This window comes from Pterocles gutturalis, unplaced genomic scaffold (assembly GCF_000699245.1).
Source record: "Pterocles gutturalis isolate BGI_N339 unplaced genomic scaffold, ASM69924v1 scaffold15041, whole genome shotgun sequence".
Taxonomy (NCBI): Eukaryota; Metazoa; Chordata; class Aves; order Pterocliformes; family Pteroclidae; genus Pterocles; species Pterocles gutturalis.
This window is the reverse complement of record NW_010100705.1, coordinates 27681-52885: the sequence shown is the minus strand read 5'-3', so window position 1 is coordinate 52885 and position 25205 is coordinate 27681. Positions and strand designations below refer to the sequence as shown.

The window sequence follows — 25205 nt, the reverse complement described above, 5'->3', positions numbered from 1 at the left end:
ATGGGGACAGAACCCTTTTCTGACTGATATGAGAAATCTCTCCTTTTAATACAAAGTAGAGCATAATAGTCTGATTGAGGCCAAATAGTTTTATATGCTCTCTATATCAGCGGATTCTGGCAGGTATCTTTAGAAAAACAGAGCATATCCAAAATCCATGCTGGTAGGCACTGTTTATACAGGGTGCTGTAAGAAAGAGCTGTATTCAACATCATTGGAAAACGCAACACCACCCTGGTGTTACAGATGGCATGAAGATTTGCATAGGTGTGCACATTTGAGTATAGAACCAGGAATGGTATGTTGTAAGAGTTAATTAAATTGCTTTCTTGACCAACTCACCCATGTCTGCATGAAGGCTGCTGAGACAGAATTTACAAGAAACTGTAAAAACTTATAACTCATTAATATCCCTTCATAAAATACACTGTTAATATAATGTGATGGTTAAACATGGGAGCAGTGTCAGTTTTAGCAGACTGCCGTGAAGAAAAGGCAAATGACATCTATTCAAGGTGTTTTTGCTTCATGGTATGCGAAGCTGAGAGCCAAGACCTTTTGTTTAGTAAGGGGTCCTGTATTAGGAGTGCTGAGGCACTTGAACCCATTTGCCCCACAGTAGCTACTGTAAGCTTTGGTGCAGTTGGTTACGTAGTTGTAACTAGATAGAAAATTTATGGCAAAGACAATTCTGTGTCTGAGCTTATTTATGTGCAGTCATCTTGCCCAAGTCAGGTAGGGAGAAGGGTGCCAAGGTGAATTATTACCAGATTTGCGCTAAACTGGCCATGGGCTGAGAAGAGGTTTGCAGTTTCATGAAGATTTTTTTTTTTCTGGTACTTCTTCCTACCATCTTTCATGAATTAAATTTAAGCCAAGTCTTTCCTCTAGTATTTATTCCTTCCAGACGTGTAGGCAGCTGGATGACAGCCTCTTTTCGCCTAGATGAGGGTGCATGTAGCTCTGTCATCAACATCTTGTTGACACTTGATCTTGTATGCTGTTCTATTGAGGCTCAGCAGATGGAGAGCAGAGTGGAATGGCAGCTGTGCACGAATCCTTTGCTCTTGTCATTAGATCTTTAATATATTGTAGATTTTGCTGTTACAGTCTCAGCATGACGTGTAATGGGGAATTCGCAGGTACTGACTGCTTTTGGTTTACAGTCTGAGTTAAGGGTAAAAATGAAGAAGCTTGTCGTTCCTTTTGCTATAGGAGTGACCATATTTTTATTAGATTGTTCTGGCATTGAGAGCTGTTGGTGATTTTTGCAAGAGACAGCAATAGCTGGGGGCACAGTCCTGTTTGCACAGTTCAGTTCACTTATGCATCTGCACTGAATATATACGTATCTATCTTCTGTCACTTTTTTTTGCATTCCTGTTTCTCTCCTTTCATCTGTTCCAGCCACACGCGCACACAATTGAAAGGACAATTGTTTAGCAATTTCTTGCTTACTCAGCCCTAGGTTTCAGATCCAGGCTTGAACTAGTCCCCTAAAGGGCTTTTTGGAGGTATTACCCTGGTTTTGCAGCCTTTGGGAGGTAGTAAATTAATGAGCCACTTCCCTGCAAGTGTATTGTTTTCCTCGGTGAGAGCTTTCTTTCCTGAGATGATCCATTTCTTCATAACACCTAGTTCTTGTTAATGTTTTGAAGTTTCCCATGAGTTATTTTAAAGCTCTTTCTCATGTAGTAGTTGCATGGCAGGCTTGTGAGATAAAGTACCAGCTGAGATTGCCAAGAGCTAGTCTAAAGAAATAAAGGGTTAGGTGTGCTGTAATGAGAATTCTCTTGATTTGAAAGGTCAGCAATAAATTATGTGATTGAGTATGGTCAGGAAGAACCAACAATGTTTTACCTTTGCATAAAATCTCTCAGTCCATGCAACAGAAGCTTCTGGTGCTCTCCTGGTTTAGGAATTAAATCAAGTATCCTCAGATAAGGTTTCAGTTGTTTCTGAAAATTAAAGGTTAGTTCTCTTTTAATTCATTGTGGCTCAGAAAGCAAAGCTAGAATTTGCTGTGCTGACAACAGGTGAGCAGAAAGAGGTTTTTTGTATTGGTAAAGACTGAAGAAGAATTTCATATATGATCCTATTGCATCTGAGGAAGATAAATGGAGCTGAAAGAAATGTTATTTGTGCAGAGCATTAGATGATAAGATCCATTTGAGGATAAGACTGACAAATCCAAAAAGATAAGTGCATTATTTTTTGCTTCTTCCATTTTAACAGAGAAGATATAATGGAAAGACGTGTATGTTGTTGGCAGGAATCATCTGTGGGGGAAGGGTTGCAATCCGCATAGACCAACCTGCCCGATAAAAAGAGACTGGGAGCAAAAAAGCTATTTTTTTTTCCTCCCCTGTCTGATCATGGGAAATGCATGCTTTTTTCTTTGCATCTGCGTATAGATACAGAAAGAAGATTCCTTCCAAACAAAGGGGAGACTTGCTTTGTTTCAAAATACTGATACACATTGTCTTCCAAATAAATTTAATGAGCCATCAGTCAGTTATTCCAAGGAGTGTTTATTTTGCTTTGCATTAAAGGCCCTCTGCTTTAGACAAGCTGGACTTGAATTGCACTGCAGAGGGCTCTGGGGTTTGTGGCAGTGTAAGACATAAGCCTCAATTTCAGCAGCTTTTGTGAAATTCATAAATAGAAGGCAGAGTAAAGAATGTAATCTAAGCAAAGAAGTGATGGTGTTATTTGTTAAGATCAGGTTAGGATGTCTTATTGTGCTTCTGGAACTTAAAAGCCACAGACTTGTTTAAACTGATTGGCAGCATTATAGAAGTCACTGATGCAGGTGGCTTCCTGGCAGCAAAGGACATATAGTACTTTCAGTAGAGTGGTAGATGCTTCACAGCAACTTCTCTGATATCCTGGTGTCAAAGGTGAACTAGTTCACCCACTGACATAAAAAAAAAAAAAAAAAAAAAACAAAAAAAACACACCACACAAGGTGAGATCTTTCAGTGACAACACCCTGTTGGAATATGTAAGGCAAAAAAAAAAAATCATTTATTTAGGGCCTGTTCATTCTCAGTAAGGTGCTTGCAATCAAAAAAAAAGATTAAATTAAACTTCAAGTTCTTGTTCAAGGTCAGATTGTGGAGCAGAAGATGAAGGGCAAGTGGAGAAATGCAAAATGTGTGCAGCCCTAATTGGACTGCCGTTGGTTTTGCTCTGCTTATGCCCTCATCCTGTCATTGTGCCTCATCTGCTGCTCTGCAAATACAAGTGCTCTATGTAGTTTTCAGCATTTTTTGGAGTGCTCTTTGGGTAATTTCATACTGTACATAGGCTGTTCTTTGAGGTGTGCTTTCAGTGAACTTAATGTTGTGGATTGGCTGTGCTTATAGGGCTGAATCTGTGCTGGATAGGTCATGCAGCTTAGTTTGTTAAAGTGTTTTACAAAATGAGGTACCTGCACTGCCAGAAGCTCTAGTACAGCTGCAGTTATATGGGCAATGTCGTACAGCCTCCGCCATTACTTTGGTGGTATAACCTGTATCCATATGAAAAGCACTTTGTTTACCAGCATAAACTTAAGATCTGTACCAGCACAAGAGAGAAATGTTGGCAACCAGTACAGCTACACCCATCCAGCAGAGATCAACACTCCTTTTCCTTTCTGAAGCACTTCTCTCTGCAGGCCAGGTCAGAGTGGCCATAAAGCTGGGGATTTTACCAGACTTCTCAGTAAGAGGTTTCTGTTGGGTTTAGCATGTTAGATGTTTCTCCTCCTGTGTGTTTTCATGGTCAGTCAGCCTCTGGTGACAGCATTGATTTGGTTGAAAATTAATAACTAAATTTTAGGCTGGTGCCTGATGAACCCACCTGGTCTGCTCCAGCCTTTCCTCTCCCTTTATCTGTCAGGATAGAGCTTCACAGATGACGAGATTTCCCTGTGTAAGCGAGAGAACAGCTGCACCCCGTCTCCACACGGTCTTTTGCCAAGGCTGATCCGACAGCCCACTTCACTGCTCGAGCTAAGCAAAAGTAATGGCTTGAAATTTATTTGCATCTTGAAAGGTTAGGAATGTCTCTATTGAATTTTAAAAGATAAAAAGCAAGAGTTCGTGCTGAGTTTCCTTACCAGCTTGTGCCAACTTTCTTCTCTCCTCCAGCTTCAAAACATGTTTGGGTTTTTTTTTTTTTTCCTTTCTTTCTTGAGTGCCAGAGAGAAGAAAGATCCCACTCTGCCAACCAGGTAGTGTTCAGCACTCCTCTGCCTCCTCCTGCTCTCCGTAGAGGTGGGAAGGCCTCAAGCCAAGAGACGGCTGTGCAGATGACAGGGTGCCTCTGCTTTGGCCAGACACGGTGCTGCTCGGACCGGGTGAGCAGTGCCGTGCCATTGCCAACTGGCAGCAGCAGCACAGGCTCTGGGCAGCCTGCAGCTTCTCTGATGACTGACAGGATCCTGGCGATCGCCCTGTCCAGCTTTTTAATGTTGGCACACCCCAGGAATGGAGGGGAAAGGCGGAATTTGAAGAGTGTTATTAAATAGCAGCAACTTCGCTGGGATGGAGCGGGAGGGGAAGAGGGAAGCACTAGGTCAATAACTAGGGCTTTGCAGAGCAGAGGCTTTTAGCAAAAAGTTTTCTTACACCTCCAGGGCAGGTACAAATTAACTGTCTATCTCTGTGCTTATGTGCTGTGCCCTGGGCCCACTTCTTCCCACTTAAGTACAGCAGCTTGATGGTGAGGAAGAGATCATCGAGAAAGATTCCTTGAGGCTGTTCGTTGTCATGCAGCCTCTCCTGGCTCTCTGCCATGAGTAAATATTTAGTTTAATACCTAAGCAGTGGCTGTGACAGGTGCTACAGGACTGATGTGCCAGCACTGACAAGGTGGAGGGGGAGCAGCAGCAGTGGACTTGACACCTTTGCACTCCACATGCAGCATGTTTGCTGAACACTTTGCGGGCCTGTGTTTTTCTTTCCCTCATGCCTTACTGCCCTTCTTTCTCTGAGCCGCCATCTCCCCTGCTGAATTCAGTGTTGAAGAAGTGGCTGTGAATTGATGAGATGAGCTTTAGGGAGTTCAGGAGATGATATATGTGCCCACTCCTGTTTGGGGAGGATGCACAAGGCACACAAAAGAGATAAGTTGTTGCTTCTAATTCAGTCTTTGAAAATAGTGAAGTGCAGACATAAATTACTTAACCAAATCTTTCCCCATGCTTCATGGTTACAGGGATGAAGAATGGAAGCAACCAGCTGTTTCTTTAGCGAGTATTCCTTTCCCTTTGTATGAGAGTTGCCTTTTGTGTGGAAGCTTACCTGCCTAGACAGTTTTGGTATTTTTAGGGGAAGAGTTTTTATCTTGCTGACATCCCCTGACAAGGAGATCTCCCTGGAGTCTCCCTAGATCTCCCGAGGAATCCCTGAAATGATAGAAGACTTCTGGAATCCCCTGTGAAGTGTGGGGAGATCACCAGAGACAGGGTTTTCCACAAACATGAGCACAGGTCAAGTAACTGTTCTGTGTAATCCAGGCTGGGTCGTGTGACTCTAAAGGGAAGGGGTAGGACCTTTCTTGCCTACTGAAATTACATTTATATGTTGTTGCCAATAAGAGAACAGCTTGCTATACTTACATTGCCTGTTTGGGCTTGAGCTTCCATAGGGATGGTCTGAAGCTCCCACTCCTCAGACTTTGGTGTTTTTAGAGAAACATACTGTTCAAAACTCTGTTTCAGAACAGCATCTGTAAACAAATGCAACTGCCAACTTTATAAAATGCTGTATTGCTGCATCTAACGGTGTGGCTATGTATTATTGAATTAGTAGTGTAGCGATGCTATAAGAACAAGTTTGACATTGGTTATGGTGAAGAGCCTGGAAGCTTGCTGTGACTGCTGGCAGTGATTATGGACTGATAAAGTCTAATGCAATACAATATCTGTCCTAAATGAAAGTGCCACCCTATTAAAAATAAACTCTCTGGAGGCTGTGGTAGGGTGTGATGGGCACCTTAAAGATTAGTGGACTTTTACAACAGTGGTTCTAACCTGGTTCCTGAACCCTTGGCCGTAAATGTGACTGTTGTACGTGACCTGCAACTAGTCTGTGGAGCAGCCCTGATGAAAGGGAACTGGTGAATTATCAACTTTATGCATTTGTATTGCTACTTTTAAGAGCGTTTAAGGGTTGGCAGCAATCTCTTGACCTAGAAGCTGGAGAATCATGTCAGTGTAGGATTCCTGTAATAACTCTAATATTATTCCTAGAAGTTCAGAACTACAAAGCATGGACAATCCCACTGACAAAGTGGTGTGGTCACTCTGTGGTACGTTTTCAGGTTGGCTACTTTGGTTGAAATATCTCAGTTACTTTTTAAAAGATTTAGCAATGGAAAACAAAAAGGAAAAAAAAATCCGAAAGGAATTAGCTGTGATCTGTGGAAAATAATGCTTCCTGGCAGGCTTCTGACCTTCTTTGAAGAGAGGGACCTGCCGATGTTGAAGGAACTTTAATTTTTTTTTCCACTCTGTGGATAGAGTAGGGGGTCTTGCTAATGGATGCAATTGCAACAGCCAGTCTGTATGACTGCATCAGATTGATTAGCTGGGTCCTGGTTACTGCTGCGAGTGGTGATTATGCCAGTACAGCTGCTTTCTCTTTTTATATACTAATTACCACACGCACGGATGTCATCACCCTTAACACTGCATGGAGTTGTCCCATTAGCGTGGGAGTGGGAAGCAGGAGGGGAGGGGAGCTCTTCGGCATGACAAGCTGTTTAGAAGTGAATGGAGTGGAGCAATGAAGCAACTATTCTTACGCAGAATTTTAAGCCATCTTGTCTTGGATATTGTGCCCTCAGCCAACATTTTTGCAGGCTGTCAGAACCAGACCCATGTCCTTGGCAGCGCTTTCCCTGGGGTGCTATTTACTGCAGAGCACCTGGATGCCGAGCTGTAGCTAGCAAGTCTACCTCGTTAGTGTGGTGGGTTGTGGAGCTTGAGGGACAACGGCTGTGCAGACTGACCTGTCAGGGGAGGAGAGCTTGCTGCTGGCCCAGGAAGGCAACTCCTCTAGCTGTGATACCTTGCAAAGCTGTTCTCAGGAGAAGAGAAACTGTTTGCTTCTGACTTGCCAAAGAAGGATATGATGGAAAACCCTTGCAGTTCTTGAGAGATTTAGAATGCTTATTGTATGAATTTATGTTCCCAGCTCTGGCGAACCTCCCCTTTTCCCCTCCTTCCTCCTCCAAATCCAGTCTCCCCATCTCAGAGTGCACCATAATCTCCATGGTAACAAGTGTTACCATTGTACATCTGATTTATTTCTCACCACCCCCCCCCCCCTTCTTTTTCTATCCTTCCCCCCATACAGAGCAAGGAAGGCAGGGAGGGAACAGGGCGGGCATGACAGAGATGGGTAAGAGCTAGATAAACCCCTAACGGCCTGTTCCTTCCATCCAAACACCAAGCTTCTCTGAATATGCTAACTGCTGAGCAATAGCCAGGGTGAAGAGTGACCAGCATCCTTCTTTACAGATAAATCCTTCTTTATGTTTTCTCCTCTAATGTGGCCTCTTCAGAGGAGAGGTTAACTGTGTTACTGATGATGGGAAATAATGTAGCTAAATTGTTTTGCTCTGGCTTGCTTTGTTTGCATTACAATGATCAAGATGAAGGTTGTGGGTACTAGCTGTTGGAGGGCTTGCAGTTCAGTGGTCTCTGCCTCAGACTTCTCAAGTTAAATTGTCAAACATGCAAGATGTGGGGTGGGCAATAGAACTACAGAGAAAAACAGCTCCAGTTTGTTGCACTAACTGACAAGTCCCACCCTAATGAATTCTAACTATTACCTCAGGCCACCCCGGCAGTGCAGTTGTGGTTGATCTGCATCCCTATCTACCTTTATCCTGTTGTTCCAGCAAGGTCCTCATTCCCTTTCATGCTTCCTGGTCCAGCACCATCCCCTTTTCTGGGGACTCTGGTAGAAAGGTCTTATGATGGGTGGATGTTTGCCCACCAGAAAATCTAATGAAAACATACCTTTCACCTGTGACTTAGCCCATTGAAAAAATCTCTGTTACCTGCAGTGATTACAGGTTTAAATACCAGGTAAATTTCTGCAGAAATTCTGTTCATTATTTGGACTTGTAAATGCAATCTTCAGTCCTACCCTTCTGGAGCTGTGATGGAACGTGCTCTGATGGCCCAGTCCACTGAAGCAGATTGTCCCATTCTGTTCCTGGTAGCCAAACTGATTTATTGCCCTTCTTTCCACTTCCCATACCTTTGTTTTTATGATCTACATGTGTCATATTTTCTGGCTGAATGGAGTGATGTCAGTATACCCAGCTCTGGTTGTTGGATGGCAGGGTGCAGGAAAGTGTTGTGCTGTACAAAAGACATTAGCTTCTTGGAGTAGAAGGAGAATATCTGTGTAGGTATAATCTGTTCCTCTTCATCGTTCTTATTTTCGAGCTCATACGCTTCAGAAACCAAGCCGAGTGCAGACTAGAAAGTCAAGCTTGCTCTTGGTCCTTCGTCTGCACAGGCTTTTCATTCACCTGTATTAATGCAGCATTTGGGAAGCGCTGGCTTGCAGCTAACTACCTGCAGTCTTAGCAGCTCTTCAGCTTCTTACCTTACCACAGGTAAAATGGATGGCGTTGGAAGGGGAACTGAACTGCGGGACTGGTTAGTTGTGTACTTCCATTATTCTCATAATTTCTGGATTTTGATTTTCCTTTGTGCGCTGTTAGTGTGGGGGTTGGTCAAACTCTGAAACATTTTCAGGAGGCTGTTTAAATGTTTAAAAAAGGAAAGAAGTGTGTATCATTTTTGCATAAAGTTTGGTTTGCTTAACAGAAACAATGAACTTTTGATGCTGAAAGCTCATGTACTTGCCAGTTTCCTGTTCCACCCTAGTGAGTCAAGATGAGAGATGAAAGCCAGAAGAGTCCCAGTTGTCCCGCCTTCTAATGACCATACCACTTGTCCCCATCACTTTGTTTAATTAGTTTGAATAGAAGGACTGTGCAGCCTGCTGCGTGATAGCAGATTCTCCTGGGGGCAGAATTTCTTCTGTTCCACAGCTGTGTGCCAGTCAGTCTGTTAAACACTTAGGGGCACGTGTATGTGCGTTTCTAGCAGCTGCTTACTCTCGCTGCTGGATTAGTGGTTTCTTGCAACACCTTGTAAAGTGACATGTCTCCTTGGCCAGCTGCACTGCTGCAGGGAGACTGAACACTTGTTTGAGTCTCCTTGGTTCTCCTGCCTTGTATTGTCCTGTCAAGTAATCTCCTGTTATTGTTTCAGAGAGTTTTCAACGTTCTGTACCCAATGGCTGCCGACCAGAGAAGACATGTCAGCATCAACTCTGCTCGCTGGCTGCCTGAGCCAGGCCTGGGATTGGCATATGGCACCAACAAAGGGGACCTGGTGATCTGCCGACCAGAGTAAGTGATTGCTTTACTTGGAGTTATAACTGCTTTGGCTGTTCTGTTCTTAAGTGGGGTTAAGATGGCTTTTCACTACCTGGGGCATTGTGCTTTAGGGGCCCAAAAAACAACTCCTAATACTCTTTCGACTGCCACAGTGTTTACATGATTCTGTAACAATCAGTGTTTGTTTTGCTGATGATAAACTTCTGAGGCTGTTTGAAGTGCATCTCATTAGCTCATTTAATTTCCCATGTCACTCTATGCTTTCTGGATGCTTTGTTTCACATTACATCTAGTGCAGTGTCTTTCAGTCTCTCTAGATTTATGGACTTCTAAAAGTTTCTAGTGAGAACAGCAAATTTGAGCTGGTAGTGATATTCTTGCTTTCCTCAGCTTCTATGGAACCCTTGGTGTCTACCAACCAGCTTGAAAACTGCTGACCTAGACTTAGGCTCATCAAATACTTGTTACAGTATTCAAGCATGAGTTACTATGAACTGCAAAGATTTTTGTCATGACTGAGCAAGCCAGTGAATTGTTTTGGTCCTCACTTGAAAGCCCAATGGTGTGACGTGTGGACTTCAGCTCTCTCTCATTTATATGGTGCCATGACAGGTGTAGCTGTCCGTTTGTAAACTTGCCATTAAACACAAGCTAATTTAGATGTGGTGTGACACAGGTGATGACTGAGCATCTGATCAGTGAAACATGTTGCTTTCAGCATTCTGGGGGAGTCTCTGCACCATACTTTGTTGAGACCTTTTTCTCCATTGTGTTGTGCAAGTGCTTCTTTCGGAGCAGTGTTTCTTTTATGCTGCGGGAACACTTCAGGAATTTCTCTGCTTCAGTTATTTCCTAGTACTAAAATACCTTGGTATTCTTTTGGGTTATGCTTCGCATGCTGAAGGTCCTTGTATCTTAAAAGCTGGCAGCTAGAAACTTGCAGCACTGCTGGTGATCTTACTACATGCATGTTGGCTCCATCTGTTGTGCATGAGATCAGGTGCTTGAGGAGAGTCACAAGGTCAGTGTAGAACCACTATCTTAAAATCTGAATAAATATATACAATTGTAATAGTGACTAATTCAGTACAGCCTTCTGGTGAAATCTGTGGTTGGAATTCAGACTGGACCAATTTCAGTAGTACAGAATGCCAGAGCTCTTCAGACAGCCTCTTGTTCTCTTGAACATAATCTTTCATCAAGGCCTTATTTATACATGAAGTTCTACAAGATATTATTATGGAATAAGCTATAATCACTCTCTTCCAGGATAAGTGGCTTTCTTCAAGAATAGTTGCTGTACTTTCTAAGCAGAATAATTATTCCGGAATAATGGCTCCCCTCTTCTCGAACTCTAGAGAGTTATTCTAAGTTATTTTCAGCATAGAGAAGCGATAAGATCTAGGCTACTGATTATGTCTCATGAGATGAACTTGGATGAGAACCCAGGGAAATGAAATCTCCCTGAGGGTGGGTGCTTTGATTGAATGTGCTGCAGAGTCCAGCTTGGTCTGGCTGTCCTGGCTAGCCACACCCCACATTAGGTATCATTCTGGTGCTTGCGGTAGCCTCAAGCTAAGTGGCATGTTTCTTCTTGGCACCTCACTAATTAATAACACTTTCATGGTATGTTATGGAAACACTGTCAGTCCTTCTGCAGAATTTCTGTGAAACCTTCTTAGCTCACCGCATTTCTAGGACAGTCTTCTGTCTTCTTAACTTTTATCCCAGCAGCAGTCATGCACAATTCCAAAAAAAAAAAAGTTTTTATATATGAACATGAAACAAGATGGCTGTAGAGGTGGGAGATTTATTGGTGTTTTGACAGAAATGCTTCAACAGGTTTCCTGCTGGTGGGTTGGAGTGACTGATGCTTCTGGTGGTTATTGCAGACCTCACATGGACTGGTGGGTTCTTTCTGGAGCAGGACAGCTGATACGTTCTGTTCTCAACTGCACCGTTCAGTAGACCAACAACAGACAGAGTGACTTAAAAACCTCTGCGTGAAGGTGTAGATATTCACTGAGCTGAATAATTTGCATTAAGGCTCTAACATCAGAACACAGGAATGGGTGAGGCTCTGTCAGAGCAGAAGTGGCTTGCAGCTGTGATGCCTGCCCCAGATCTGCTTGGAAGATCCTCAGAGAAAGGAAAAAATCCTGACATGTAGATGCTATCTCAGTAGTTCTTGCCTTAATAGGCTTGGTTTGAACTTGGCATATCTGTTGACTTTAACTTGAGAAGTGAGGGAGAAAGATGAAAAATATCTGTGTGGTTTCCATAGACAGAAATACAGAGGAAGAGGAATGTTAAATAAAAGATTTGGCAATTGATAGAGTACTATATGGGGGATAAGCTAGCAAACAGCAGGGATCAAGAAAACACTGTACTGCTGAAAACACCCCCACTGTTCTAGTTTGGCAAAGAAAATTCTGGTCAGTAGCAAACAACTGAGGTGGTTATAATTCCCTGAGTCTTTATTCCTATGTACAATGGAGGTATTTGAAACCAAGTACTACAGGGATCAAATGAACAGGTTGGAATAGCAGCTGTGCCTCAAATACAGGATTTGAAAAGCATGTGCTTAGAGAAAATGAGATGAGTAAACTGTGGAAGTACAAGCTGACAAAAAAAAAAGGGCATAACTTAAAGCTCCATGAGCTCATAATGAGAGGCTATGCAATAGTCCTTCCAGAGTTCTAAAGAAACTGTAATTAAAATCAAATATTTTGGGCTATATTGCTAAGTTGGGGTAGCACTGATGGCAGTTTTTCTTGCAGATGGAAATGGGAAGGGTCAGGTTTTGTTGAAAATCCATAATGTAAACTCAGTACACAGATTTGTATGTTTTGAAGGAAAGGAAAAAAAAAAAAAAAACGTGGAAAGTGGGATTGAATGCATAGTGATTTGACTAAAGAGGAGCATAGCAGGTTGGATACCTGTCCTCGAGAATTTTATGTATTTATTTTTAATTAAAGGGTCAACTAAGGACTTGCTCCAGGTGTAATACCTCTGGTTTTAGTAAGGCAGTTCCCTCATTGGAATCTAGTTAATTTGTAAATAATTAGGATTAGAACAAGATCTGGTAAAGAGCAGATGAAGGCCTGGCTAAAGGAAAGAATGGACTCTGTCACAAAAGAGGTCATTGATGGACTTCCTTAAGAACCTGTTCTGGGTCTGGTTATTAATGCTATGTACACTAATGCCGTGTAAGGGTGTGCTGAATAAATTTTCAGAGCATGTGACGTTAGCCTTGTTGTTGCAGAGAAAGATCAAAGTGTTGCACAAGAATTGGATTGCCTTGAAAGTGACTGGAGCTATAGAAATGAGAATAGTACAAAGTGCACTTAGTGACTAATAATACTGAGCTCAGCAGTTAAAATGACAGAGGAGGAGAAAGACCTGAGGTTTTAGTTGATTGTGGGTGATTAAGCCATCAATACATGAGGCTATAAAACCAACAAATTTCATTCTAGGATGAGATACAAGATGCTTAACAGCAGAGATAGCAAAATGTTAGTATCACTGTAGAAGAAACTAGATAGAAAAGCTGAAACAGTTTAAAAATCACATAACCATATTCAGAACTGCCTTTGGACCAGTACAGGAGTTGGGGAAGAGCTTCTAATGGGGTCAATGGAGCATTTTTATATACGAAAACCTGTAGCTCGAGGTCTTCAGGGCTGCTAAGGAGGGGGGGTTATTTAGCCTCTCATAAATCTCCAGGAAAGGAGACCTGTGTAAATTTAGATACTTTTATTAGAGAATAAAGAGGAATAAATTGTCTATGACTAGGTTGTGGCTGTGAACCAGAGAAAGGTGGCTAACCAGCTGATTTCTGCAATAGCCTGTACGTTGGTTGGGTGGATGCAAAAGGCTTAGCTGTTTGGAGACGCGGCTTGGCTGGCTTGCAGAGACAAGGGCATGACTTGAGTACTTGTGACTGGGGGTGGGACTGGACTGCTGAGCCGTGAGGCAAATTTCAGGATTTTAAACCCAAGATCCATTTCTGAACAGGTGTTGACAAGTTGGCTCTCAGAGCTGTTGTGCTGTAGGGAGGTGAGGTGGTGACGGCAGTGTTCATCCACACTTGGAAACGCACCTAATGGGCCTCAGATAAGCCTGTAAGAGAGTGGAATTCACAAGCCAGTACAGCAGCTATGAGGATGGAATAGATGTTTTTATTAGCCAAAGATACAGTCCCTAGCAGGGTTGCATTCTGGTGAATAAAGGAAAGGACGGACATAGTGTACCTGTTTCCCTAGATTTCAGGGTGACACCCAGCTCACTAAACTGTGCTGTTGAAAAGCATCAGTTTGTTTGCTGTGCTTTGTGTGTGATTAAATTGGAAAAAACTTTTAATGTAACGTCAGGAAAGTTCGTCCTTTCCCAAACACTCAGAGGCCAGCCAACTGAAGTTGTTTACTAGTATGTTAGTCTGAATGTGCAGTGTTAGATACAGACTTGTACTGAAAACCCAGAGATCCCAATTGGCAGTGAATAAATACTATAGTGAGTAAGGATGATGCATAGCAAAGGTGGTGGAGCATGTCTGCGTCTCCTTCATATGTTCTTTTCTTTTGCTTGTTTAGCTGCTGGTTTCACTTGCTTGCAAATAAACAAACTATCCATCTTCAAGCAGGTCTTTCTAACCTGTGTAACACATTTTCTACTTTCCCTGCTGAGTTACTGTCCTTCTGAGGACTGGTCTGTGTGAAAGCAGTAGGAACCCAGCTTTCAGAACAGCTTCCTCTGCAAGTGACTAAGAGGACAGGACAAGCAATTTACTTTTCATGAATCTGATCTTTTGTTTTTGTTTGAAGAATCATCAGCCACCATGTAAGAGAAGGACTCACTGGGGGAGGGTTCATGGAAGCGACCCTCGGGGGAGAGCACAAAGTGCAGGTCCTGTAGTCCAGTCTTGTCATGGTTCTGTGTGTAGGTGGGTCCCAACTGATCCGTGTGCTTACATATTAGATCACGAGTCTGCTGTCTGCTTGCACATGGCTTCCCATTGCCACGCAGTAGTCTGTGCTTTTGGGATGTAAGATAAGTTTGTGTTCAGTCCAGAAGTGTGGTATGAAAAGGCTCTGAGGCTGCCACAGAGGGTGGGCACCGTTAAGCTGGATGAAAGCTCTGAGTTCATTACTTACCATGCTGCTCGAAAGCAGGAATACCTTTAGGCACACCACTTGAGGTGGTGTACTCCACTTAGCAAACGAAGTGGACTGTCCTGTACTACTCACTGTGGCCTGGAGTTCTGTTGCAGGAGGTGATACGTAGTGTGAATTCCCCCCACTCCTCTGCTTCCCCGCTGCACGATGACTTTTCTGCATGGCTGCTGGTGCTTTTTAGCCTCCCTGAGCTCTTTCTCTCCAGCTACATGCTGCCTGACATCCTTTGTAACTGTGACCAGTGCAAGTGCTCACTAAAACATTGTGTGTCATTCTTGGCTCCTTGTAGCCCACAGTTTGATTCAGATCCTGAATCTTTGAGTTTTGCAATGTGGAATGAAATGCACGGTGTCTTGTACAATAGAAATGCCTCTACTGAATTCAAAAGGAATTTGTTCTTTAGTGCTCGCAGACTTCCCTATCCTGTCACATCCTACCAAGAGCATTCCTATTCAGAAACAACCCCAGTGGGGCTTCTCAGACATTAATTCTCTTGTAGAACACGAACAGGTGAGACTGAAATTGAGGAGGAGCAGCCTGCATGCTGCTTGTTGCACTTTGCTGGCTGCTTTTGTGGAGGACTGCCATGGGAAAAAGGCAGGGGGTCCAAATATCAGTTCTTCATCATTTCATCTTGAGTGCTCCCACCCCCTCCACGCTCAGGAGCAGGTTCTGGAAGGGCTCAGTGCTAACGTGCTTTTGAAAATACTAATACAAAACTCTCAGCATTCAGAGAAAACTGTTTCAAAACCAAGCACTCAAAGCACTTTCTCTAGGTCTAGAGAAGGTAATGCAGGCATCCACCAGAGAGGAAGGATTTCTTCAGCAGAGCCTCTGGTAATGGAATTAAAATACTCCCTGAAGATGTATCTGGTTCACAGGCAGCATCCCTTGGAATTCTGTCATTGGAAGTAGGTGTGGAGAGTCTCAAATTGATTCAGTGCTATGCAGTGTGCATATTTTAATTCTTTGTGGTGAGATCTGCCTCTAATGTGAAATTACTGTGGGAAAATTCTCATCATGATAAATTCCTATGCTTTGCAGAGGATCATTGCAATTGTCTGTCCATGCCAATCCAGGGCTTTTTTCCTCTGAGAATTGCTTATCCTTCTTAATCTAGTAATGGGGACAGTGTGTCTGCGTCTGGTTATCAGTGCTGATAAAGAGATGGTCATGTATCCAGCTGCCTGGCGGATCGTGTCTCTCTGGTGGGCTCCCTTCCTCAGGCTCTTCAGCCTCTGGCTGATGCCCCCCAGCAGCATAAGCCCTGGTGCACTGTTTGCCTTTTCAGAATATCTTCTGGAGGATGGAGTCAACAAAGAGACAGAAGGAGGAGCTGTCTTCCTTCATGTGTAACAGAGGGATGTTAGCAACCCTGCACGGGGGAATGTTCTCACAACTGTTAACTGGGATCGTTAGAAGTACTGGTTATGTCTGAGTCCTCCCTGCAAATACCCTCTTGAAAGGCAGCACCTGCGTAGTGGCTTTTGACCATGGCTAAGTGAACGCATGTCGTGGGCTTTTGCTGCCTGTTAACCACACAATGCACTGAATTTTCTAAATGAGGGTAAAAGATGGTTTTGGTTGATAAAAGGACTGAAAGAGAGAGAAGATGGCCAGTTTTGCACTAAGGCTGGGTCCTGAAAGCTTATATTTGGATTTTGTTATTAATGCATTTAACAAAAAACTGAAATCATGAATTAGTTCCAAATTGTGCAGAGAAGCCTTAGGTTACCCGAGTGCCAAGAGCCTCATCATGGCAGATGCAGGAGAAGTGGAGTGGAACAGTGAAGTGGAGGCTTGAAACAGTAGTCTGTTCTGATATTGTTTTTTATTCCATTTCTATTTCCCTTTCTGTATGTGAATTTGATATCCAAGATGAATGATGGCATTGGGTGGAAGATGCCCTCATAAAATTCCACTTAATATATCTATAAATCCTAGAGATAAATTTTGAGAGCTGCTTTAAGTCTTCAGTTATTAGCAAGTTCATTTCCTTCACACAATTCTTCTAAATACACTGAAGCAGTGACTAGGTAGTGACATTTCTTTTCCGCCATGAGAAAGGGAACTTGGTACAAAGCTCAGTGTTAAAGAAACTTAATGTGCTGCTTACTGGTTTGTGTACCATGTCACTGGGCTTCTGCAGATCTTTCCTTGTTCTCAGATTGGTTAGCAATTTTCTAAGAGTATGGCCACGTACTCAAAGAACAGTTAGCACATGCTTCTCTTATATCTATTCAGATCACACCTGCCACCTTGTCTTCCTTTACTTTTTGCTAATTCTGTCTACAAAAGCAATTAAATTTCATGCAAGCAATTATTTGACTCACTGCCTACTACATGTGGCTCACTCTTTCATTGTTTTCATATATCTTCATTTTTCTCTTTGTTATAGTACTGTCTTTAAGGATAAAAGTTATGCTTAGGAGATAGTAATTGTCAATTTAAGTATGGCTTTTTTTTTTTTTGAAGAATGCTTTTAAATTGGCTTTTTTGACCTTTTGTCACTTCCTCAGTTTTCTGTAACGTTAAAAATCAGATGTGAACGGCTCAGAAAGTTAACTTTTTAATTTTTTTTTATTACTTTCTTAATGAATGCGACTAGCTGCTATGTCTGGCTTCTTTTCTTACTCCCTAATTGCATAAATACCCTTGGATATTCTTAAGTGGAAACTTCAGAGAGAAAATTCAGGATCTCGGCCACTTTGAGTCATTATTGACTGTTGTCCTTAGCCTCACTGATGAATAGACTTTTTTTTAATTTTAGTACCATTTTCCTCATGTTTATTTTTAGAATGTCTTTTCCTTCTTTGGTAGCACCAGTCCATCCTGCTTTCTTATAACCTTTCTTTTCTCCACAGGTCTATAGTAGACCTCCCTTGTTTGTTTGTTTACTCCCTTGGCTTTCCGATAAGATCATCTTTAATTTTCCAGTCTTTGATCCAGTTTATTTGTGGAGTTTTATTCATTGTCCCTTATGCCTGTGTTTTCCACTAGGACTGTAGTGAATTGAGCTAGCAAATAAAACAGCCAACTTTTTCTTTATTTTTTTTCTCTTGTTTAAATCCTCAAGCTATCTGTTTCTGTAAATGCTCTCAAGTCAATATCTACAAACTGTGAGTAATTGGAGTAATAATTGTGGATATGGGGTTCTTGTAGATTTGGGGGTTTTTTTGGAGAAGGAGGTTTCCCCTGTGTGCTAATCAGAAGAGTTTTTAGTTGGCTAATTTCAAAGCTGTTGGAGATTAAAAATATAAAACTTGACTTACCCTGTGGATCTTACTGAGATAAGACCAAGCCAAGATATTGGTTTTGGAGCTTGGCAGCTTTGTATGTGCACATCACAGTGTTCTGTTAAATGGGGGGGGGGGGCATTTTTGCTATGCTTGTTTGCTTGTTAATTTCAAACGTTTATTTGTTTATTTTGAAGTTGATTTCTTCCATTCTAAGTGCATTTTCCTGGTTTAGTTTGTTGGCAAAAGATCTACAAAATAAGCTTACTTCTAAGTTGCCTTTGAATCAATGTAAATGTTAGTTTCTGCTAAAACGCTAGTGAAAGTTCAAAGAAGACTAAAGAGTGGCTTTGGCTCACAAGACTTGTAGCAGTTTAAGATGTTTAAGGCCTTAGAAGGCTTAAGCAATGTTCACTCCCCGGAAGATTCCTAACATCCTAAATTGTCTAAGCCACTGGAAGAGCTGATAGATCATAAACAGCTTAAGATATTCTGAGGGTTCAAAGTTTATTTGGAGTATAGTCTGCCTGTAATCACTTTAAGCAATTAGCAAGCCTTTAGGTTTTCAGAGGACTTCGAGCAAGTTATCCATCTTTAGAGCTTAGTTTAAGGGGATACCAAGCTAAATTGTTCTTATTTAAGGAACATGAAGCTCTGTGTTCTGGAATCTGTTATTTACCTTCCAGAGGATTCCTGCATGCTGCTTGGTGTGGTTACAGCCAGATAAGTGAAGAATACCATGGGGTGCTGGCAAGAGTTTGAGTGAGAAGAAAATCAGTGAAAATTCAGGAAATTCTTATTTGGTCTATTTCTGCCTTGTTTATTCCAGCCTATTTGGCCTGAGTGGTATGTTCTTATTCACATAAACATGCTTTTTTTCCCAGTAGTGCTAAAACTGCTATATAGTGCGCTGTATGGTAGGCAGTCTTGCTAGTGTTGCAGGAGTAAATCTTAACTCAGGGTCTTCTTTGCACGAGTCTTTTGTCCATCTGCTTACAGTAGTGCATTAATTCAGATATTTTGCATTTAATGATGGCCTCAGTGTGCCCCCTCCAAACTGGGATATATCTCGTCAAAGTGGCTGATGTCTAGTTACCACATCAGTAGCACAGAAATCGTGTTCAGGACTAAGAAGGTTCCCCTTGTTCTCTCAGGTACAAGTTACAATTTCCTATGTCACTCAGTGGTGTAAAATAGCTCTGGGAAAAGCTGCTGTAAAAAACTGTTGTGGCATTTCTGTAGGAGAATTTGTATTGGCATGAAGGCTGTCTGTGAGAGACTTTTCTTGTCCTTATTCTCAACACAGGTTTTGCTGTGTAGCTTTCGTGTCCCTTAAGGGCAGTGCTCTCAACTTCAGTATTTGTACTTGAGTCCCAAGGTAATCAAACATACAGACTTTCATACAAAATTCTCTCCTTTACTCTGTCATTGACTTGGTGCTTAATTTCCATTTATCACTCCTGTTGGCGGTGTTGGAAGACTGATACTTCATTTAAGACGTTCTCCCTTGGAATGTACGACAAATTCCTCGTAAGTGTTCTGTTGGTGTCTCCATGTCATGACACTCCTTATCTGCTACATGCAAACTGTTAGACAGGTGTCATGGTTTAACCACAGCTAGCGAGAAGCACCACGCGGCCACTCACTCACTCCCCTCTGGTGGGATGGGAGAGAGAATCAAAAGAGTAAAAGTGAGAAAACCCGTGGGGTGAGACAAAGACAGTTTAATAATAAAGCAAAAGCTGCGCGTGCAAGCAAAACAAAGCAAGATAAGGAATTCATTCACTCTTCCCATCGGCAGGCAGGTGTTCAGCCATGTCCAGGAAAGCAGGGCTCCATCACCAGTAACTGTTACTTGGGAAGATAAAATGCCATAACTCCAAACATTCCTCCCTCCCTTCCTTCCTTCTTCCCCCAGCTTTATATGCTGAACATGACATCATGTAGTATGGAATATCCCGTTGGTCAGTTGGGGTCAGCTGTCCCAGCTGTGTCCCCTCCCAGCTTCTTGTGCACCCGCAGCCCACTCACTGGTGGGGTGGGATGAGAAGCAGAAAAGGGCTTGACTGAGTGTAAGCACTACTCAGCAATAGGGAAAACATCCCTGTGTTATCAACACTGTTTTCAGCACAAATCCAAAACATAGACTCATACTAGCTACTATGAAGAACATTAACTCTATCCCAGCTGAAACCAGCACAACAGGCAGGTTACAAATGCTGACTCCTGGAAGTCACTTGGGTTTTAGATGTAGTGACCCTGTGGGTCAGAAGAAACCATTCTGTTTGGGTTCTTCCTACTGGGTTAATCTCTCTTTGAAGTATCTAACAGCTTAGCTGACTGATTAGCTCTCTTCCTTAGCTACAATGTCATATTTTTGCCCAAGGAAGATGACTGTTAGAGGTATGCCTTCTATCTAATTCTTATCCAGTGGCTGCAAGAGCCTGGACTGTATCCAGCTTCAGTTGCCCAGTGGCGTGCAGAACAAACTGGTGCGTGTTCAAGCTGTTGAGACAGAAAAGTGTTACTAGCTATTGATGCCTCCAGATTTATAAGGCTGACCTCATTTAAGTGGTGTGAGTTTGAACAGAGCCTCTTCAAAAATCCCACTATTTAACCTAGCTGGCAGGACTGCGCAGTCAAGTAAATGGGGCCAGTCATCTTGCATAGTGTTCTGAGTTGAGCTGGCATCCTCCCTGAAGCAGGCACGCAGCTACCAGCTGCACCAAGCTGTTTGTTGTCCTGCTTCTGCAGCACCTTGGGCAATTCAAGAAGGTGTCAGGATGTGTTTCTGCATGGCTGCTAGTTTCCAGGTGGACAAAGCTTGCAGGATTCTGGAGAATTAGCGGGCTGTCTCAGTACAGGGAGTGAAAATGCACCTGCTGCTAGTTGCAGAGAAGAGGTGACCTTTACATTTTTCTTCTGAATGTGATGAATGGGATAATTTTGCACATCACTTAAATGTCTGTGTGGTTGTTAATTGTAAACTGCAGGTTTTGTGTTCTGTGTAACTTATCTTGTTAGGAATTCTTATACTCAGTCTCATGCTCTTCCCCTGGCTGGTCATACATGGGCTGTGCTCCAGGGGTGTGCTCTGAAACAGGCCAGTGCCAGTGAAGCTGCCACCTCTTCCTTGGTCAGAGAGAATTAGTGCCCAGCAGAGCTACACCAGGAATCCCATTTGCTGGTTCCATAGAATTTGCACTCCAGCCAGTTTTCACTTGGATTTGTCTCTGGATGTGGTTAATTGCCTGCACAGAAAGCTAAATATTTATGAAGCAGGGTGTTAGAAATGATTGTTTTCCTATCTGGGCAGCTGCTGGGAGTGCCAAACTTCGCCTTGTACTGACAATACCGTTGCCTAGCTAATCATGGGAGCCAGGGATGGGCTTGCTGTGCTGATCATCACATGCTGACAGAAGAGATAATGAGTTGCTGACGAGGATGCATCTGCAATCCACCGAGCATTGCATTGCATGAGATACTGTGTGCTGCTTCTTCCTTCCCAAACCAGGACAATGGATTCTTGCTCCTTAGCACAGTGTCACCTTGCTCTCTGTAGCTCATTTAATGGTTTAAGAAAGGGAGGAAAACACATCTTGGGGAATGCAAATCCTTTGTAATCTAACCTGGTTTTGTATCCTTGCTTTTAATGATCTTGAATGGAAAGTATATTTGAGAAACCAATTTTAAAGGGTAATTTCTTTTGTGGAGAAAGCAAACTTGAACAGCATGAAAATCAGATATTCACCTAGCTCTGTGCTGCATGGTATCACTTCGCAGCTAGTCTTCTCCACATTGGACTGGCCACAGTCTTCATGCTGGTAATGTGATTGTGCTGATATTTTTAGATGGGATTGCAGGCAGTAATGTGGTAATCAAAGTTTAACTCAGTGCTATGGCAGACAAGTGTGCTACTGTTGGGCCTTTCCATGCGGCAGGATTTGAAGGAGGAGAGCAGTGCATTTGCCCATTGCTGCTTCCTTCTTCAGTATTGCAATGGTTTAAGTGAAGAGACAGTAAGTGCAGTTTATGCCTTCCTGGACACGCATGCCCTACTTGCAAATTATGTTTTTTGTCTTGCCATCTTGCTGCTGAGCTGTATTGTTATGGTAGAGTTGTGGAATTTTTGTCCTAATCCCTCTTCCTCCTCAACTCCCAGTTTTGGATATGCCAGCTGGGGGTTACCCAGATGTCATAAGTCAGTTTGTGCTGACCTGTGCTTTGTCAGTTTACTTTTCAAATACTGGTTAAGCCAATGCAGTAAATTGTATTTCAGCTTTTTTTGTCACGTATGAATAATTTTGTCATTAATTCCCTAGTTTCTTCAGGGGGACATACCTGAGCTGTGTAGGTAATACCTCCGTGCAGAGGGAGAGGCTGTGCTGCCTGATTTGTTGGCTCTTGGTGTGTAACAGGCTTCATTCTGAATCCTTATTCGACTTTTTGCAAAGCATGCAAGTCTGTGCCCTTCATTCTCTCCAAGCTCCTTAATAATATGAGCTGGACACAGGCGTGAAGGAAAAGTCTATCTTTCCTGCTGGGAAAGCCAGGCTGTGAGCAGCTCTTAATTTAACAAAGCTAATGGAAATTTCCAGGGAGGGCTTAGAGAGCTTAGTGACAGCCATAAAAAGGAAGAAAATAAGAACTTGACTAAGTGGACTTCACTGTCCATGACTGACACAGTGTGAAGAATTGCCGTTTTTCATGCTGAAGCCCTGGGCAACAAATGTCCTCCTTACTGCACCCGTGTCCAAGGGGCAACGTGGTCCATGCTACACAGAGCTTCTACCTTATGCCTTGGAAAATGCAAAGTGCTTCCAGCATTTCCATGTCTAGAGTTTGATGGAGCAGAAGTTAAATGCTTACATTACCTGAAAAATATTCATTTCTCCAGTGTAAGCTCTGCTTCTGTGAAATGAATAGTCAGGCCTTGATTTGCAAATCTCCTGGGAAACGTGCTGTGAAAGGCTTGCTAATTTACAAAATTCAAGCAATATTTTGTGATAGGAGTTAAAAAACCTTAGGCTTTCTGAAAAGGGAGATTGCACTGTCTTAAATAGGTGTGGTTAAAGCAGTGCAAATCTTTAAGCTTAATTGAAAATCTGATTGAAACCAAGGTAGTTGTGGTTATCACATGCATCTTGTTGTGTACTTAAGTTGGTTTAAGGTACAATTATGTGATTAAGTTTCTAATACAGGTGTGATCTTAAAACTGTCACTTAACCCATACAAAAGCAGCATTTCTTTGATGAAATCTTTGCTTATTAAGAAGGGAAGTGGTGATCTTTGTATAAAAGTGCCCAGCCAGTTCCCTCTGTTAAGCTCAGATACTTGCTTTCCTCACTGTACCTTGATGCAGTCTGAAACATCTCTTCTGTAGCCTCAATCAGTCATCCGTAGGCTAGAAGATCTAATGGGGGGCAAACTGGATATTGGTCTTAGGGCTGTGGAGACGCAGACATGGGTTCCACATCAGAGAGAGGCAGATGCATGCAAAAGAGAAAAAAGATCGTGCCGAGGGCTTTATCACTTGAAATCTTTTGCAAGAGGTGCAGTTGGGAGAGGGTAAGTTGATTAGCTGGCCAAGGGAAGGGTCTGCTGAAAGGTAGCAGTGAGGATGCTGGCTGCTGCAGTAGGGAGCTCCCGCTGTTTATTCTGAGCTGCTTTTTTGGCCCTGCAGAGAGACACACTCAGTCCAGACTAAAAAGCCAGGTTGAAATGGTGCTGAGGATGTTGAACTCCCATCATTGCCAAGTCTAGTGACCTTGGCTCAAGCCTGTTCATCAGTGTTCCACAGTCAGCGATGGGAGGCAGTGGCACCAGCTGCTGCAGGTCCTCCTTCTGGGAAAAAAAAAAGTCTGATTCTCTGGCAATAAATGAGTAGTTAATAGGACCCTGACAGTGAAACTGTATTGATAAATGTCAGCGTTTAAAACCAATGTGCAAAGTCATGTATTAAATGGAATGGCTGTTGATTTTACCGTCCAGGGAAAGGTGCAAATTGACAGTGGGGAGTTAGAATGGGCTTTCCTGTCCAACAACCTGCCTGTATGGCAGTGAGCCTCTGCAGAAGGGGTAGGAGCAGGCATGGGAGTTTTTAATCTGGTGTACTGCTTGTCAGCTTGGTACTGTGATGCTTTTGTAGAAATGAGATGAATCAGACTCCAAGAAGTGTGTGTCTGTGCAGGAGCTGAGCTTTCTGCGTAGTACAGAAACAGAGTGTTTTGGGGGGAAGAGAGGAAACACAGTATTGCCAACTCACATTTTGCCCTAGGGAAAGTTTTGCAGTCTTCTGGTTTCTTGTCTTGGGAGGTGGCGAGCTGTCAAAGACAAGTAGGGCACACAGAGCATCTTGGCAAGGAATGCTGGTGGCTGTGAGGACTGTGCCTGTACTTTGGAAAGTGTGAAGAAGTGTGGAAGGAGGGGGAAAAGAGCACGGGTCAGTTTAGCTCTGTTGGATCATAGCTGCAGACACCAAGCAAACTGGACTTTCAATGGAAGTTTTGACTACCGGTCAGAAAGACTCACTTGCCTGGGGAGTGTGCTACTTTGCAGACAGCCCAGTGTGACACTAAGTCTCAGCATATTAGACAGGAGATGGGGCAGCCAGAGGCACTGCCACAATTTCAGTGACAGGTTACCACCTGTGAATAAACTCTGAAGCCTTTGTAAATCAGCATCTCCCTGGCAGCTGTTTTCATGGGGTATAATGCAGCACAGGGCTAGCTCAGCACAAAAACCAGAAATAACGAAGAAAAAAACCCAAAAGTGATGACTGAATACTTTGTGTAGACTCCATGTGTAGTGTTGTTGACCTAATTTTCTCCAGCTTTCGGCCTTGGTCCCGCCCTGGGGTGCTGTCAGGCCAGCAGCCTAGCCTCAGGCCTGCAGCACATGCATCTCTCCCATTGCAACATCCTCTTAGCTGGGGTTCTTGCCAGTTCTGCTGAGGCATCTCATTACAGAGACAACAGCTTTTATATATACGTAAAACACCACGTTTGTGCCCGAGCCATAACCAGCTGCCAGCTACTTGGCCTGAATCCTTCCTTCAGATTATGGGTCTACCCTTAGTTTGTGCTCTGAGACTGCCTGTGGTGTGATGCAAGTCCAGCTCTTCAGACACAATTCTATCTGCACAGGATTTTTTTTTTTTTAACTTGCTTTGTGGTGACCACTGCACAGCACTGTTAACTCTCCACCTAGCACCATCAGGGGCAAATCTGCAGTCCAGCAGCCATGTGGTGGTACACAGCTCACAGGGAACTGATGTGTCAGCATGGTGTGGCGAAACACCATATAGAAAGGCACTCCCGTGCTAGTGCAGCCTGTAGTGCTTTTGGAGGTGGGAGTACTCCGTACCACCTTGGACTGC

At 43.0% G+C, this 25205-nt stretch overlaps 1 protein-coding gene across 3 annotated transcripts in view; it reads left to right on the top strand.

Moving 5' to 3' along the window:
• Window positions 1-25205, top strand: part of AMBRA1 (autophagy/beclin-1 regulator 1) — a 124172-nt gene that overhangs the window by 86605 nt on the left and 12362 nt on the right. For all 3 annotated transcript variants that reach the window (XM_010080866.1, XM_010080858.1, XM_010080850.1), the window contains one exon: window positions 9290-9429. In XM_010080866.1, coding sequence (XP_010079168.1) covers window positions 9290-9429 — 140 coding nt within the window. The remainder of the gene's footprint in view (window positions 1-9289; window positions 9430-25205) is intronic.